Source organism: Cavia porcellus, unplaced genomic scaffold, assembly GCF_034190915.1.
Source record: "Cavia porcellus strain 051 isolate PalLab524CR breed Dunkin Hartley unplaced genomic scaffold, mCavPor4.1 scaffold_6, whole genome shotgun sequence".
Taxonomy (NCBI): Eukaryota; Metazoa; Chordata; class Mammalia; order Rodentia; family Caviidae; genus Cavia; species Cavia porcellus.
Genome location: NW_026947489.1, coordinates 50,875,810 through 50,888,910, shown reverse-complemented (window position 1 = coordinate 50,888,910; position 13,101 = coordinate 50,875,810). Strand labels below are relative to the sequence as shown.

At 45.4% G+C, this 13,101-nt stretch overlaps 2 protein-coding genes across 7 annotated transcripts; both read right to left on the bottom strand.

Moving 5' to 3' along the window:
• Window positions 1–132: 132 nt before the first annotated feature.
• Tmem139 (transmembrane protein 139) lies at window positions 133–2,061 on the bottom strand. Of its 6 annotated transcripts, none has more exons than XM_023567452.2 (4): window positions 1,866–2,052; window positions 1,461–1,504; window positions 730–782; window positions 133–536 (listed from the first exon to the last, which is right to left on the bottom strand). In XM_023567452.2, exons 3-4 carry the CDS (start codon window positions 765–767, stop codon window positions 137–139), a joined length of 438 nt encoding a protein of 145 aa, XP_023423220.1. In that variant the 5' UTR covers window positions 768–782; window positions 1,461–1,504; window positions 1,866–2,052; the 3' UTR covers window positions 133–136. The 6 variants fall into 6 exon arrangements, with proteins under 6 accessions (XP_023423220.1, XP_063106725.1, XP_013014326.1 ...); XM_063250655.1 differs by having other exon boundaries at window positions 730–1,016; window positions 1,866–2,042; XM_013158872.2 differs by having other exon boundaries at window positions 730–1,000; window positions 1,866–2,039.
• A 6,801-nt stretch (window positions 2,062–8,862) lies between these two features.
• Gstk1 (glutathione S-transferase kappa 1) lies at window positions 8,863–13,097 on the bottom strand. Its single transcript, XM_003475280.5, has 8 exons — window positions 12,901–13,097; window positions 12,344–12,425; window positions 12,026–12,154; window positions 11,669–11,769; window positions 11,488–11,523; window positions 9,897–10,013; window positions 9,461–9,554; window positions 8,863–9,349 (listed from the first exon to the last, which is right to left on the bottom strand). The coding sequence occupies exons 1-8, from the start codon at window positions 12,970–12,972 to the stop codon at window positions 9,192–9,194; spliced, it is 789 nt and encodes a 262-aa protein (XP_003475328.2). The 5' UTR covers window positions 12,973–13,097; the 3' UTR covers window positions 8,863–9,191.
• Between the last annotated feature and the right edge of the window lie 4 nt (window positions 13,098–13,101).

Below are 13,101 nucleotides of genomic sequence, written 5' to 3'. Positions count from 1 at the left end.
TTCAAGTCTCCATCCATGATGTTCAGATGGAAATGCAGTTCCTCACACACAGTTCCTGCAGTTCCTGACACCGGTAAATGCTGGTCAAATGAGTCAATGGGTCTGTTACAGAGACACTGAAGCCGTAATGAGTTGCCTAAGAGTGTGTCCAGTTGTCTTCATAGAAAACGTTATCATCTGGCTGTGCAAAACAGTCCTCATAGGCTGGGGGTGGAGTAAGGGGCTCCAATTTGGGGGTCTCCCTCAAGCTCTGCAGATCAGGAGCAGTGGATACAACACGTGGTCCCCGAAGCCGGAGGCTGACAAGGGGTCTTGCATGGTTTCCTCCCAGAGAAATGGACCCCTCGGAGCCCACACGATTTTCCAGTCTGCCTGTCCTGGGTCTCTCTAGTTGGGGAGCCTGTTCCCCCTCAGGTCTTGGGGCGATTACAACACTGCAGTAAGAGGGTGGCTGATCCACTTCTTGTGGGTGGTTCTGTGACTCTGAAGTCACTACTGCTTCTTCATAGGTTGGTACCTCAAAAGCTTCATTGTCTCTGAGGAGAAATAAGGTCATTAGTTCCTGAAAGGACCTCTTTTCCCTCTTCTGGTATGCTAGCCACAAAAAAACCCTTTGTTGGCCTTGACTCCTGACTGACAGATGAAAGCAGTCTTTGCAAAGAGACTAGAGGTGTAGAAGGAGAACAAACCTCAGGTGTATTCAGATTATCCTGCCCACCCTTAACTCACCGTCCTCTGCCTGTGGTCTCTTGGCTCTCAGTCTGCATTGACTGTCTTGATCTCTGCATTGATTGGAGGTGCCATTCCAGATAAGCAGTCAGGAGGCACCCAAACAAGAGAACACCAGCCAAAATGAGAAAGATATAAGCAACATGGGTGAGGTTTGGCTGTACGCTCAGCAAAGTCAGGCCCAGGAGGAGGAAAGCGCTGCTCAGGAAAAGAAATGGCTTCTTCAGTATCCCCCACAACTGGCTTGGCACCATGGCCCCTCCCAGGGCACCTGCAAAAAGACACCGCTGTTTTGGGTAAACTAGCAGTTGGCGTCACGCTGTGCCAGATGCCAAAGTAAGCACATTCTACGCTTCTGTTTGGGATTTTGGTTCTTTAATCTCAAACCAAATAAACTACCAGCTCCATCATTTCCTCTCAGTTATCAGGGTGTGGAGAAGAGTTGAGGCATCAGCCCTAAGTTCTGATTCCTAGCTGTTGGGTGAATTTACTGTGTGAGGGTCCTGCCTCCCTTCCTGTCTCCTCCCCGAGATCTGCCTTCCAGGATCCAACATCAGGGCTGGTCGCCTGTCTGAGGCCTCTGCACACTGGCATCTCTGGAATCCAAGCATTAGAGGAGGCCGTGCCCTTGCCCTGTTATGACTGTGATTGAACCTCCACCCTCCACCTTTCCCTCCAGAGGTCCTCAGTTTGGTCCTGGGAGACAGAAGGGAGGTAGAGATATCACTTACCCTGTGTGCCCAGTCTTCTGATTCCCCCACAGTCAGTCCATGCTCTGGTTGGAGGGAGAAATTGCGCATTGACTCAACCATACTATAAGGACACAGCTTCTTGTACACGGTTTTACAAAAGCCTGGTCCTTGTCACCGCTGTCCTTTTCTACACCCTACATCTGCCAGACATACCTCCTCCCCGCTGCTCTTAATTCCTTCAGATTTCCAGTTTGGGGCTAGGAGTCAGTCAGCACAGCTGCTGGGAGGCTAGTGGACAGGGAAGGCCTTTTCAGAAATGGCAACAGCTTCAAGGCAGGCCAAATCTGAAGCCAGAATGTGAGTTCCCTCAACTGCTGGCACCCAGTTCTACTCCCACTACCTTTTTCCGGGCTGGTGGCTGGGGTCACAGGAATTCCTGCTCACCTGGTTCGCAAATCTTACAAAGCAGTCACCGGAGCTTGGTGACAGAGGCGGGGAAGGCAGAGAAGGAGGCGGAGCCCACTGGCCTCAACCCTTCCTGGGCCAATCCCTGTTCTGCCCAGTCTTCCTCCTCACAGTCCTGCTCCAGGGTGGCCTCCTCCTACTGCCCCACCTGGATTTCTGCGCCACTACCCAGTGAGAGGGCTTTTCCCACTCACAGTGATCATTGTACTTAGGACCTGCATTCCAACTAGCCTTTCCCCCTCCCTGTTCTGTGAGCACTGTGTCACAGCCTTTCATTTGGGTAATTTGTTTTGTACCTTACTCTCCAGGTTGACTGGAAGCAGAGGCCAGAGGCAGTGGCTTAATCTTTGTAGATCTCACCCAGGTGTTGCACAGGGAGCTATTGGTGTGAGCCAAAATGGGCTGTCCTTCTGCAGTTACTTCTCTAGTGTCCCTGTTTTCCACAGACTACTCTGAAGGGTGTGTGTGTGTGTGTGTGTGTGTGTGTGTGTATCTATACTTTTTGGCCCAGTTAATTCTCTATTCTTCAAATACACCTTCAAAGCTCTTGCTGTAGAGCCTTTTGCATCCTCTCCTGGCATCCCTTCTTTTCTCTGTGAGCCTTTCCCTGGGTATATGCTACTTTTTTGTTTATCTATTATTATTTTTTTTTTGCACTGTGAGATTCTCAAGGGAAGTGTTAAGTTTCATTCATTGTGGAATCCCTGAAATGTACTGATTCTCAGCACTGAGTACTTAGATATCTGCTCAATAGAGTCATTACTTTTATTAGAAGCCCCCTGAGGGGGCCTCACGACCCTCAGTGAATCCCAGAACCACTCTTTAGTTATGGGGTGTGAGAGGAGGTGCTGGGAGGTGGAAGGTGACTAGAGGTCTACTGTGTCCTTGGGTCTGCTGAAGTTGGGCTCTTCTTTCAGTGTATTAGCACTGGACAGACCAACAGAGGTACAGATAGCATGTATAATTCCTTGTCTCCAAGGGTGACAGTTGTGGAGACCTAGCTAGGGCCGCTAAAACTATGTGTGGACTCTTTCTGTATGTGTGTGTGTGTGTGTGTGTGTGTGTGTGTGTGTGTGTGTGTGAGGGGAGAGGGTGAGAGACAATGAACATGAGTATAAAAATGTCGGTAGCAGCATATGTGGGTAGTGGAAGAATGTCCCAATGACCTTCTGTCAGAGATTGCTGTGTAGAGAGGAAAGAGACAGGACAGGCTGTGGTTTCTGCCTGAGGTGGAACTACACAAAGCAGGAATGAGTGGGAGAACAGCTGCTGGTAATTTTGTTTTGCACCAATCTCTTTACCGTTCAGCTCCAGGAAAGTATGACTGGATCAGGATTTTGATCTTTGGTTGGTAAGTGAGAAGAAGAGAATGACCAAATACTGATGGTATGTGTGATTAGCGAGGGAGACTTGTCCAGAAGTCAGTTTGAAGAGCGCAGGCAGTGCAGGCTAGGAGGCAAGGGGTACAATGGCATGGGTCTGTATATCTGTAGTGTGAGACATTATGCCACCCAGGAGAACTCGAACCTTTGTAGTTTAAATCTCTTGGTTGGCAAAGGAAGGTGTAATTCAGAGATCTGTTAGTTGGGATAAAAAGTAGATCAAATAAGAAAGACTGAATTGTCTGCTGGCTGAGTCTTTTAAAATGTATTTTCTATCCTAATAATTTTAAATTGCTTTGGTAATTTGCCATTTGTTAACAAATGTTATAAAATATTTAAAAGCTAAAGAACAAATGAATTATGATTATCTCTGATGTGGCCATTTAAAATTTTTATCATCCTTTTCAGGCTATGCCTATATAAATCAACCTGTACTCTAGTTGAGATCAGCATATGTTCATTAGTTTGTATCTTTAAAATGTTGGAAACACTTTACAAGTATGTATTTTACCCATTGAAATAGCCTTAGTATTTTCTTCTTTGCTTCTTTTTTGGTGCTAGGTATAAAACCCAGGACTTTGCCCACGCTAAGCACATATTACTACTGGCCTTTGTATCTTAGCCCTAGTATAATAATTTCTAAGGAACATCTGATATTTTATTGAGTCAATATGCCATTATTTGACTAGCATACCCTTCTGTCACTCAATAACCTTGAGCTTATTTCATCCAATTTTCTTGGTCAATAAACACGATGTTGTTAAGATACAGAAAGTGGTTTACACAGGCATTGTTAGGGCCAGATTGGGGGAGTGAAGACTGCAAAGTAATTGCTGATGGGATTCTTTGAGGAATGTTCTAGAATTACATAGTGGTGATGCTTGCAGGGGAGATCCCATTGAATTGTATATTTCAAAAGGACAAACCATATCTCAGTAAAGCTGTTTATAAATTCAACAAATGCCTTCTTATGTGTAATTGTTCTTCTTTCATGTTGAATGATAAATTCTAAGAAGAAGATGAATTCTAAAATATGTCGAGACAAGCAGTATGGAAGTTCCTAGTGTTTTGAATACCTATAGCAATCTCCCAAGGGATTTACTTTCCTTCTTCACTTTATCAACTTAATACCCTTAACAAAACCTGAATGAACCATTTAAGTCAATCATTTTCCTCTTGTCTGCTTTTGGCCAACACTGTGGAGGCTGATGCATGGCTCTCTGCCTGCAGTTGTCACCTCACCCTGGTGGATGACCATGAAAGTGTGGGGGGATAGAAACAAAGAGAAGGCAGGTGACAGTCAGTTCTCCTGTGAGATTTGGGGTTTCCCACTGTGTGCTTGTCTCTGTGGCCACACAGTTGTGTGATTTTACATTTCTAAATCTGGGTCTGCTTTATAGTTGTGTGGGGTTCTTGGTTATATATTGCTTTACTGTGATGAATACATAAAGCAACTTAAAATATGCAGAATATATAGAAGGTAGTTATGATGATGATATGACATCAGAAACTTGAGGGATATGAGTGGCTAATCAGAGGTGAACCCACCATCAAGCTCAGACTCCTTGCTCTTACTTAACCATTGTGTTAAAACCTCTCCGAAGACTTTGGCTTCTTTCATCATGATGCCCCAACAAAACACCTCTGATGTTCTGCAACCATTCCTCTCATGCTCCCCGCTTCTCATCCTTTTCCTACCCTGCTCCTTCAGCTCAGGGAAGTGCATGCAGCCAAGGCTGGACTTGGAGCACATCTGTGTGAGACTAGCAGGGGGCACCATCCTGCTATGTGGTCAATTGCACTGTGAAGCAGTTGTTTACACTGTAGGTAGAGAGGTCCTAACCTCTAAGTGTATCTGCCTGGGAGAAATGACACATTTGATTTTGGTCTTCAGGGTGTTGTGATATGGTTGGAGAGCTAAGGTATCCACATGGTGATGAGAGACAGTAAGACTATCAATGTATAGGTATAAAATTTTAAAAAATTAAAGATACTACTGACATATAATCATAGTAGTTAATTAGAAATAGACTATAGTCTTATAAAATCTAGTAGTTAAGAGGATAATCATAAGAAGCAAGTCTCCTGTTTACCCTTGAACCTGAGTTGCTCAGTCCCATCTCTAGAAGTAATTAAGTTTCTGAATTTCTATGTAAACACTAACCCTACCCCCAGAGACTGTAAATACACCAGGGTCATCCACATGGACTCCCTGAATACACTCAGACACATGCTGCTTTGTGTTTTGCATTCTCCACCTAATGATATAAATTGGAGATGATCCCTTATCAACATGTATAGAGCAGCATTCAGCAAGTAAAGACCATTTCATTATGAGTATTAAAAATATACAGAAAAAATTTTACAGTGAACACTCTTACATCCACCACCTTGATTTTATATTTAGCACTGCACTACACTTGCTCTATAACTTGTCTCTCATCTCTTTGCCTTTGTCCATCATCAGTGTACCTTCTTTTTGAGACAGGTCAAAGGAGTCTGCAGACGCTGGTCCACTTCTCTCTACTTTAATGTGCACAAAAGTACAGCTCTATATTTACTGTTAATTGTTTCCCTTTGGAATAAAATTTGCCTACAATGAACACACATTTTATTTTTTCCCTCAGTATTGGGGATTGAGTCCAGGGCTTTTGCACTGAGATACATCCCCAGTTCATTTTATTTTTAAATTTTAAAATATTCTTGCTAATTCCCAGATTGCACAGGCCTTGTTCAAACTTGGAATCCTCCTGCTTCAGTTTCCCTAAGTGCTGGGATTACAGACATGGACCAGCATCTCTAACACACAGATTTTAAGTGTAGCATTACTTGAGTTCTGATAAAGACATACAATTTTATGATCGAAATTATAACTAAAACACGACACATTACTATCACCCAGAGAGTACCCTCATATCCCTTCCCTATCAGTGCTATAGATATGCTTTGTCACCTTTCCATGTTTTAAATATTTTTCTGTATTGTATTTGATTTTATTTTAGGGAACAACTGTTTAGTGGTTCTACGAATGATAGCCATTTATGTGTTTTCCTGATTTTGCAATACATGCCCTTGTCTTTATTTATATGTTTAAATGTGAATTTTTTTTTTTGCGGGGGGAGACAGGTTCTTACCATGGGCTGGCCTTGACCTCACTATGATCCCCCTGCCTCAGCCTCCCAAATGCTGGGGTTACAGTTATGTGTCTGAAATTTTTAATAGATATGGCCACACTGCCCTCCAAAGAAGTTGTAGCAGTTTATACTTTAACTCACATTGCATGATGGTCTGCTACCTCAAACCCGAGTGTTATCAAACTTAAAGAGTCAACAGATTTTTACCCTGAATTAGCTACAGGGGATCAGAGATGAATCTCACAGGCAGGAAATTTACAGTCCAGAAAGACATCTCTGTAAGGAACTATATGACAGGGTACAAAGTGCCAGGTGCTGGGAAGGAGAGCTGAAGTGTGCCTAGGTTCAGAGGTGAGCCTGACTGCTGGAAAGGAAGGGTGGGGATTGAAGAAGAGAGCAGGGTTTATTCACATTTCTTTGATACCAGTTTCAGCCACAGGCTTGGAGTAGGGAATAAATACTTCTGCTATCATTTATTGGTAATTAACAAATACTGAAGTTCTGATTCCTTGTTTCTCCTTCATTAGCTGTTTCTCCACCCCACACACCCTTTTCAGAATTTTTCTAGTCTGACACCAGCTAGAACCAACCACACCCTGGAGCATGGGTTTGGTTGAAAAGAGGATTATTTCTTTCTTTTTTTTTTTGTCTTTTTCCTTTTTTATCGGTACCAGGGATCAAACTCACAACTGCCTGCTTGCAAGGTAGGCGCTTATGCCGCTGAGCTAAATCCCCAGCCACGAAATCTTTTATCATGTAAAGAATCCCCATGTTTTTCTTCCATAATAAATGTCTTTAACTTGAAAAAAGAATAATTTCAAAAAAAAAAGAGAATAATTTCATTTATAGTTTCTCCATATCTATTATTTGTCTTTTTTTTTTTTTTTTAAATGGGTCTTGCTATTTAGTTCAGGCTGACCTGAAACTCACTATGTAGCCCAGGCTGGTCTTCAACTCTTGGTGATCCTCCTCCCTCAGCCTCCACGTGCTGAGATTACAGGCATGAGCCACCATGCCCAGCTCATGTCTGCAATTTAAAACTGGAACATTTTTCAACTTTCTTTTTCTTAGTAAAATATGACATGTAAATAATGTATAATTTGTCTTGAAAGAGTCCACCAAGCTGACTGGTGAGTTGGTGAAGCAGTACATACCTGTAGTCCCAACACTTGGAAGGCTGAGGCAGGAAGATCAACATGAGGTCAAGGCCAGCCTAGACTACAGAGCGAGACCCTGTCTCAAAAAACAAACAAACAAAAAAACCAAAACCCCCAAAATCAAACAAACAACCCAAAAAGAATCCAAGGGGCTGCATTTTATTTGTCCTCAATTAAAAAAACAACTTTAGTAATAAATGTACAGTGGGAAAAAGGATATAAAAGGTTATTTAAAAAAAGGTTATAAAATGTAACCCTGCCAACCGTAGATCACCTTGGCAAATACTTTAATAAAACAGCACTCACCATGCTCTGGGTAGCTCTCATCAACAAGAAGCTATACTGCATTTTTTTTGTTCTTGTGTTTATAAAGACTGCGATTTTCCCATATTTTTATTTTACATTAGTTGTACACATCACAAAAATTCTTTGAAAAGGGAAGTAATCTGGACAAGTAATTAGTATTACTTGTAGAAACTGTGGGTAAAGAGGCTTTTAAATCCTGGAAAATGCAGGGATCGTGGGAAAGGGGAGAGGAAAGTGCTGGGGATAAAAGAGGGAAGTGGGGTGTGAGGTGAGGAACAGCCCGGGGGGAGGCAAAGGGAAGCTGATGCTTACATCTCAAGGCCCCCAGCACTGTGCAAGGCTCTGTACCCAGTTCCTAACAGGTGTCCAAGGTAGTCTGACTTTTAGAAGAGAGGGTTCAAAGCCAGAAAGCTGGTGAAACTCACAGGACTGATAGTGCACAATAGGTAGAGACTGAGGTAGGGACTTGGACACATACCATGGGGATGGGAAAATTATAGGGAGGTGGATGGAAGGAAATGGGTTATAGAGTCCAGGGCCAGAAGCCTAGGGGTTTGCTCCGTATCTGGGTCAAGGGATGGACAATGGAGTGCTGATGGACAATGGAGTACCTTAGGGCATGCAAAGCTGGCCTGCTCCCTGTACCATACCTCACTCTGGTTCTGCTCATCCAGGTGGTTGGATCTGCTTTAAACATCTGGGCTGGAACATTCTCTGGTTCTGTGCACTGCCCAGACTGTTGTCTACCCCATAACTTTGGCTGGTCAGAGACATAAGCTTAGTCCCAGAGACAGGTGTTCAAGTGAAAGAAAGTAGGTCTGATTCTCATGTGTCCTGCACAGCTGTCCCACAGTGGGCTGGGGGACTGAGGGACTGGTGGGCTGGGGACTGGTGGGCTGAATCTGGAAAGAGTTCTTTGTGTGAATCCCAAGATCATACATGGTGTGACTGCAGGAATGAGTATGCCAACACCACTAGGACAGACAAGACGCAGAAATGCTTTAGCTAATCACCTTAGATTTACTTTTGGAAAAGAATAATGTGGATTTCTCCAAAGGCATTTTGTGAAGCTTCTATGTAAAGGCAACTACGGCTTACAGTAGACCCCTTCTTGGGCATCCCTGGGGATAGGCAGAAGACAGACAGCCCCCAAAGCCAAGGGCACATCTATCAAATGGGCAAATCAATGGACCTGGAGCAGGTGGCCTGCAACAGCTTGCTTCTTCCAGACAGGCTTAAAGTTTGGCATTCAGGGCTGGAGGCACAGGGCCCATCCACTTTTCTCCGAAGAAAATTAGGGATGTTTACACACTATTCTCAGGTGTGCTAGCAGCAGGGGGGATGGCCCATAAGACTCAGGAGTTTTCTAGAAAAAGCTCTGCTTGGCTTCAAGGAAGAGGCTTGCTGAAGACTTCCTTTTCTCCTCAGGGACCCGCTGGCTCCTCCCAATTCAGCCTTGAGCATCACTGGTAGGGTATGTTTTCCTTGTGGGAAGTGTGAAGAGCAATTTTGCTCTGAAGGCCTGCTCCTGGTTAACTGATACAATCGGGGTGGGGCTGGTGTCAAGGTAGCTTGGAGTGGAAAGCGGAACTTACCCAGCAGGTATGCCAGCAATTCCATGCGGTCAGAGCCAAATAACATGTGTGTCTGGCCATCTATATGAGCCACAGTGATGGGCAACCCGAAGGCCTACAGAAAGCAGAAGAGCAGGAAGAAGGCAGTGGTGCTTATAGGCTGGGACAGAGGGCTTTCGGGCAACAACTGTCCGAGGTCATAGCAGTCCAGCCACCAAGGAGGAGCTTGCAAACATGGACCAAGGTGACTTCCCTGCCTGTGACACTGAGGCTCTTGCCTTTTCTTTTCCGCCTTTCTTAGGCTCAGACAGAGAAAGGGGAGAAGATGAGGGTTGTCTGGAAGACCTGGGAAAGAAGCATGAGGGAGGGGCTTTGGAGCAGGAGTGTGGAGTCCCTTGCCTTAGAGACTGTCTTCATCTTTGGAACAGGACTTGGGAACACAAGGAAAGTTGCTCACCCCATATTTGCAGGCTGCCTCAGTGGTTTTCTTGAGCTGATCTTTTACTTGGGCTGTGGAGCTCTTCTCTAGAAGGCCTTGAGCTATCTCTGCAGATAAACCAGCCTTCTGTGCTGCCTGAGGGAACACAGCAGGGGACACAGCTTTATGTGCACTGTGCAAACAGGTGCTCAGGAGAAAACTGGTTTTTCCTTTAGCTATTTTCAAATTTTCCTGGTAATGTCTTTCCCCACCCTCAAGTGGCAGTCTATCCCTGTCAAGTGACACTCCCCTTTTTCCAAAATTTGAAATGGGTGGGAAGAGTCACAACCAGAGGAAATGAACATCAGAGGGCATCTTACAGACCACCTAGTCCCACCTCTTCATTTCACAAATGAAGGGGTCAGAGGTGACACACTGCTTGCTCGGAGGTACAAATCTCTAAGTGTCTAGACTTCAAGTTTAAGATGCTTACTTTCTCACTTCTCAGAATTCCTAAATACCTCATTTTTCAAATCAAGGGCTGATTTCTAATTTCCATGGAATTTCTGGAGGACTCTGACACAATGTTATGATAACATCCCTTTGCTAGGCTTCAAGAGAAATGATAAAGGCTCTGGCTTAAGCTTGATCATTAAAGCTTGGGACCAGTGGTTCTCAAGCCTGGTGCACATCAGAATCTACAAGGGAGCTTAAAAAGAAAAACTAATGTGGAGGCCATCCCTAGTGAATGACCACAAAGAGACTCCAGGCTGGGACCAGGTGGGACAGATGATGCTGATGGACAGCCCTAGCTGAGAATCACTGCAACCTAACCTACATTAAGAGGTCACAAAGTCCATGGTAATGAGCCATTCCCTTGACAAATTAAATGAGAATTGTGTCTCAGACAAAATGGTTAACCAGAGGAGAATAGAAAGAAAACTATGCAGAAACAAAGAAGTGGACTTTCAGAAAGTCAAAAGTGTCATGGGAAAGTTTTAAATAGTAAGCAAAACAGCAGGCTAAAAATTTTATTTGCAAGAACCAAGACACTAGATGTAGTGGGCAGACTTTCGAACACCAAGCTTTGGTGTGGTTTGGCATCTCACACATTAGCTATGAATGTGCCTCGACTGTCCCTTATAAACTGGAGGAATAACATGCTCTGAATTTCCTCACTTAGCCCCACAGGAGGCCTTACTTTTAAGCTCTGTCTGTGTAGCAGGTGTTCAGTGTTTTGAGGGCATTTTCCGTCTGCTCTCACTCTGACATTTGTCCCAGAGCTCTTTTTGTCTTTTTAAAGCCTCTTACTTCTTCCACCAACTGCATTTTACCCACGTGTTGCACACTTGGCATTTCCTCTTTCAACCAAGACTTCATTTTTTTAGTACTAGAATTGAACCCAGGGCTTTGTGCATACCATGCACACAGTCTACCACTGAGCTACATCCCCACTCACTAACACTGTTCTGAGTATCCTCTTAATGCCAACTTTTCAGTAACTTGTCTCTTCTAACACATTTTTTTTTCCTCCATAGATCACTATGAGTTCTTTCATGGAATATGAGACCAAGACCAACTGTTCTCAGATTCCCTGGGATGGCACTAGGGGCAGGGCCAGGTCACTCACAGCCAGGATGCTCTGGGGCTCCACGATGTCTTCGTCCTGGGAAAAAGAGGACACTCAGCAAGAAGGGAGTAGTAAAGACAGGGAAACAACAGTAATGGAGGGCAGGATTGTAACTGGAAATGGGCCTGGGTAAGGTCAGAAAGTCATCCTTCTCAGTGGATTCCCAGAGTCTAGCCCTCACCCGTGACCAGACGCGCATCCATAGCTCCCTAGACGCCTTTTCCAGACTCTCTGGGTGCTCCATGCTGAGGGCAGTCAGGAACCTCATGGCAGACAAACTTCCTGCAGCACAGATACACTCAGGGTTAGAGCCCTTATCTTTGTGTCTGGATTGAGAACAAACTCCTCCCAGTTCTGACTTGCTTCTGGGCACTGCTGCCTGCTACCTTTAACCTGTTACCCATAACCACCTCATCCTGTTTGTCCCTTTTTTACTGATCTCACTGCCTCGCGCTGGTTCAGCTAAGATCATTCCACCCCGGGCTGCACTAACTCAGTCTCCCCAACCCTCTGGCCCACTTTCTTCTGCCCTTTTCACCTTTTTGAAGAATCACCAAGTTGAAATCCTTGGGGTACCTGAGGGGGATCTGGAAATGCTTTTTCAGGTGCTTAAGGTCTTTTTGCATATAGTGGGCTTTTCGAGGAATCAGAACTGGTGGCTTGTTTCCTGGCAGTGGAGAATTGGACAGGATGATGAGAGAAGATATATGGCTTCTAGGGTTGAAGGACCCCTCCCTTGGTCTCAGGCAGAGTGCAAATTACAGTATTAGCTGCAGGTCCTAATAAAGACCAGCTAAGAACAGCTCCTGAGATGAGATGACCCCCAGCCCTGCTCCAAATGCTTCTCCCAGCCTACCGCTGTCTTGCATGACCCCTGCAATATAGGTCGGCCGCAACTGCAGCTTGATGTTCCAGATGTTCTGATACCTGCACAGGACCTACCCCCGAGAAAGCAAAAAGCACAGTTTGGAAGACAGAAAACACTTCGCTAAGAGCTGTCTCGCGGCTGCCAATTAGCCAGAGGTTCTACACCCAGCACAGAGGTGCTAAGGGCACTCTGGTCGGCTCTGTCTCAAAGGACACACTGTCCTCCACGCCCAGAATCAATTTCGCAATTTCAGGATCTTTGCTCCTGCCCATGATTTCCCTCCTGTTCTGACAGTACAGGGTCAAGAAGTGGCCGTGGATTTCTCCTTGATTCTCTGGGGTCGGCCTTGTTCTCAAACATGGGAAGGCTGTACCTTCTGTCTTAGGAAACAAGTTCTCTCCTGGGAACCTGTGACTGTGACACAAAGTAACCCCCAGTCCCGCATACTGCTTATGGTAACCCTAGGTGCGCCGGCAAGAATTGCAGGAGCCTCAACCCGGGTGGTGCCCTTGCCCTCCAGGCCCAGGCGGGTCCCCGGGGGTCACCTCGAAGCCCAACCAGCTGTAGGGAGACAGCACATCGTAGAAGAGCTCCAGGCTGCGCGGCGAAGGCCCCATGCTGCCGCGGCAAGCAGGCGACCAAAACGCAGGTGACAGGAACGCGAAACTGGTAACGGCGGCTTGCGCCTTGCGCGACTCTGCCAGGCTTGCAGACCCTGCTCCGCCTCCCGGACCGCCCACAGCGCC

Bases quoted from the DNA above. Each gene is read 5' to 3' on its own strand.
- Gstk1 (XM_003475280.5), bottom strand. From the start codon at position 12,972: ATGGGGCCTTCGCCGCGCAGCCTGGAGCTCTTCTACGATGTGCTGTCT. The intron at 10,014-11,487 runs GTGAGTGACCTG...GTGTTCCCTCAG, and splicing joins AGCCCCAGAGCATCCTGGCT to GCAGCACAGAAGGCTGGTTT. The intron at 9,555-9,896 runs GTGAGCAACTTT...TGCTTTCTGTAG, and splicing joins AGGCAGCCTGCAAATATGGG to GCCTTCGGGTTGCCCATCAC.
- Tmem139 (XM_063250654.1), bottom strand. From the start codon at position 1,541: ATGGTTGAGTCAATGCGCAATTTCTCCCTCCAACCAGAGCATGGACTG. The intron at 1,017-1,460 runs GTAAGTGATATC...TACCCAAAACAG, and splicing joins CAGAAGACTGGGCACACAGG to CGGTGTCTTTTTGCAGGTGC. The intron at 537-729 runs GTGAGTTAAGGG...ATTTCTCCTCAG, and splicing joins GAGACCACAGGCAGAGGACG to AGACAATGAAGCTTTTGAGG.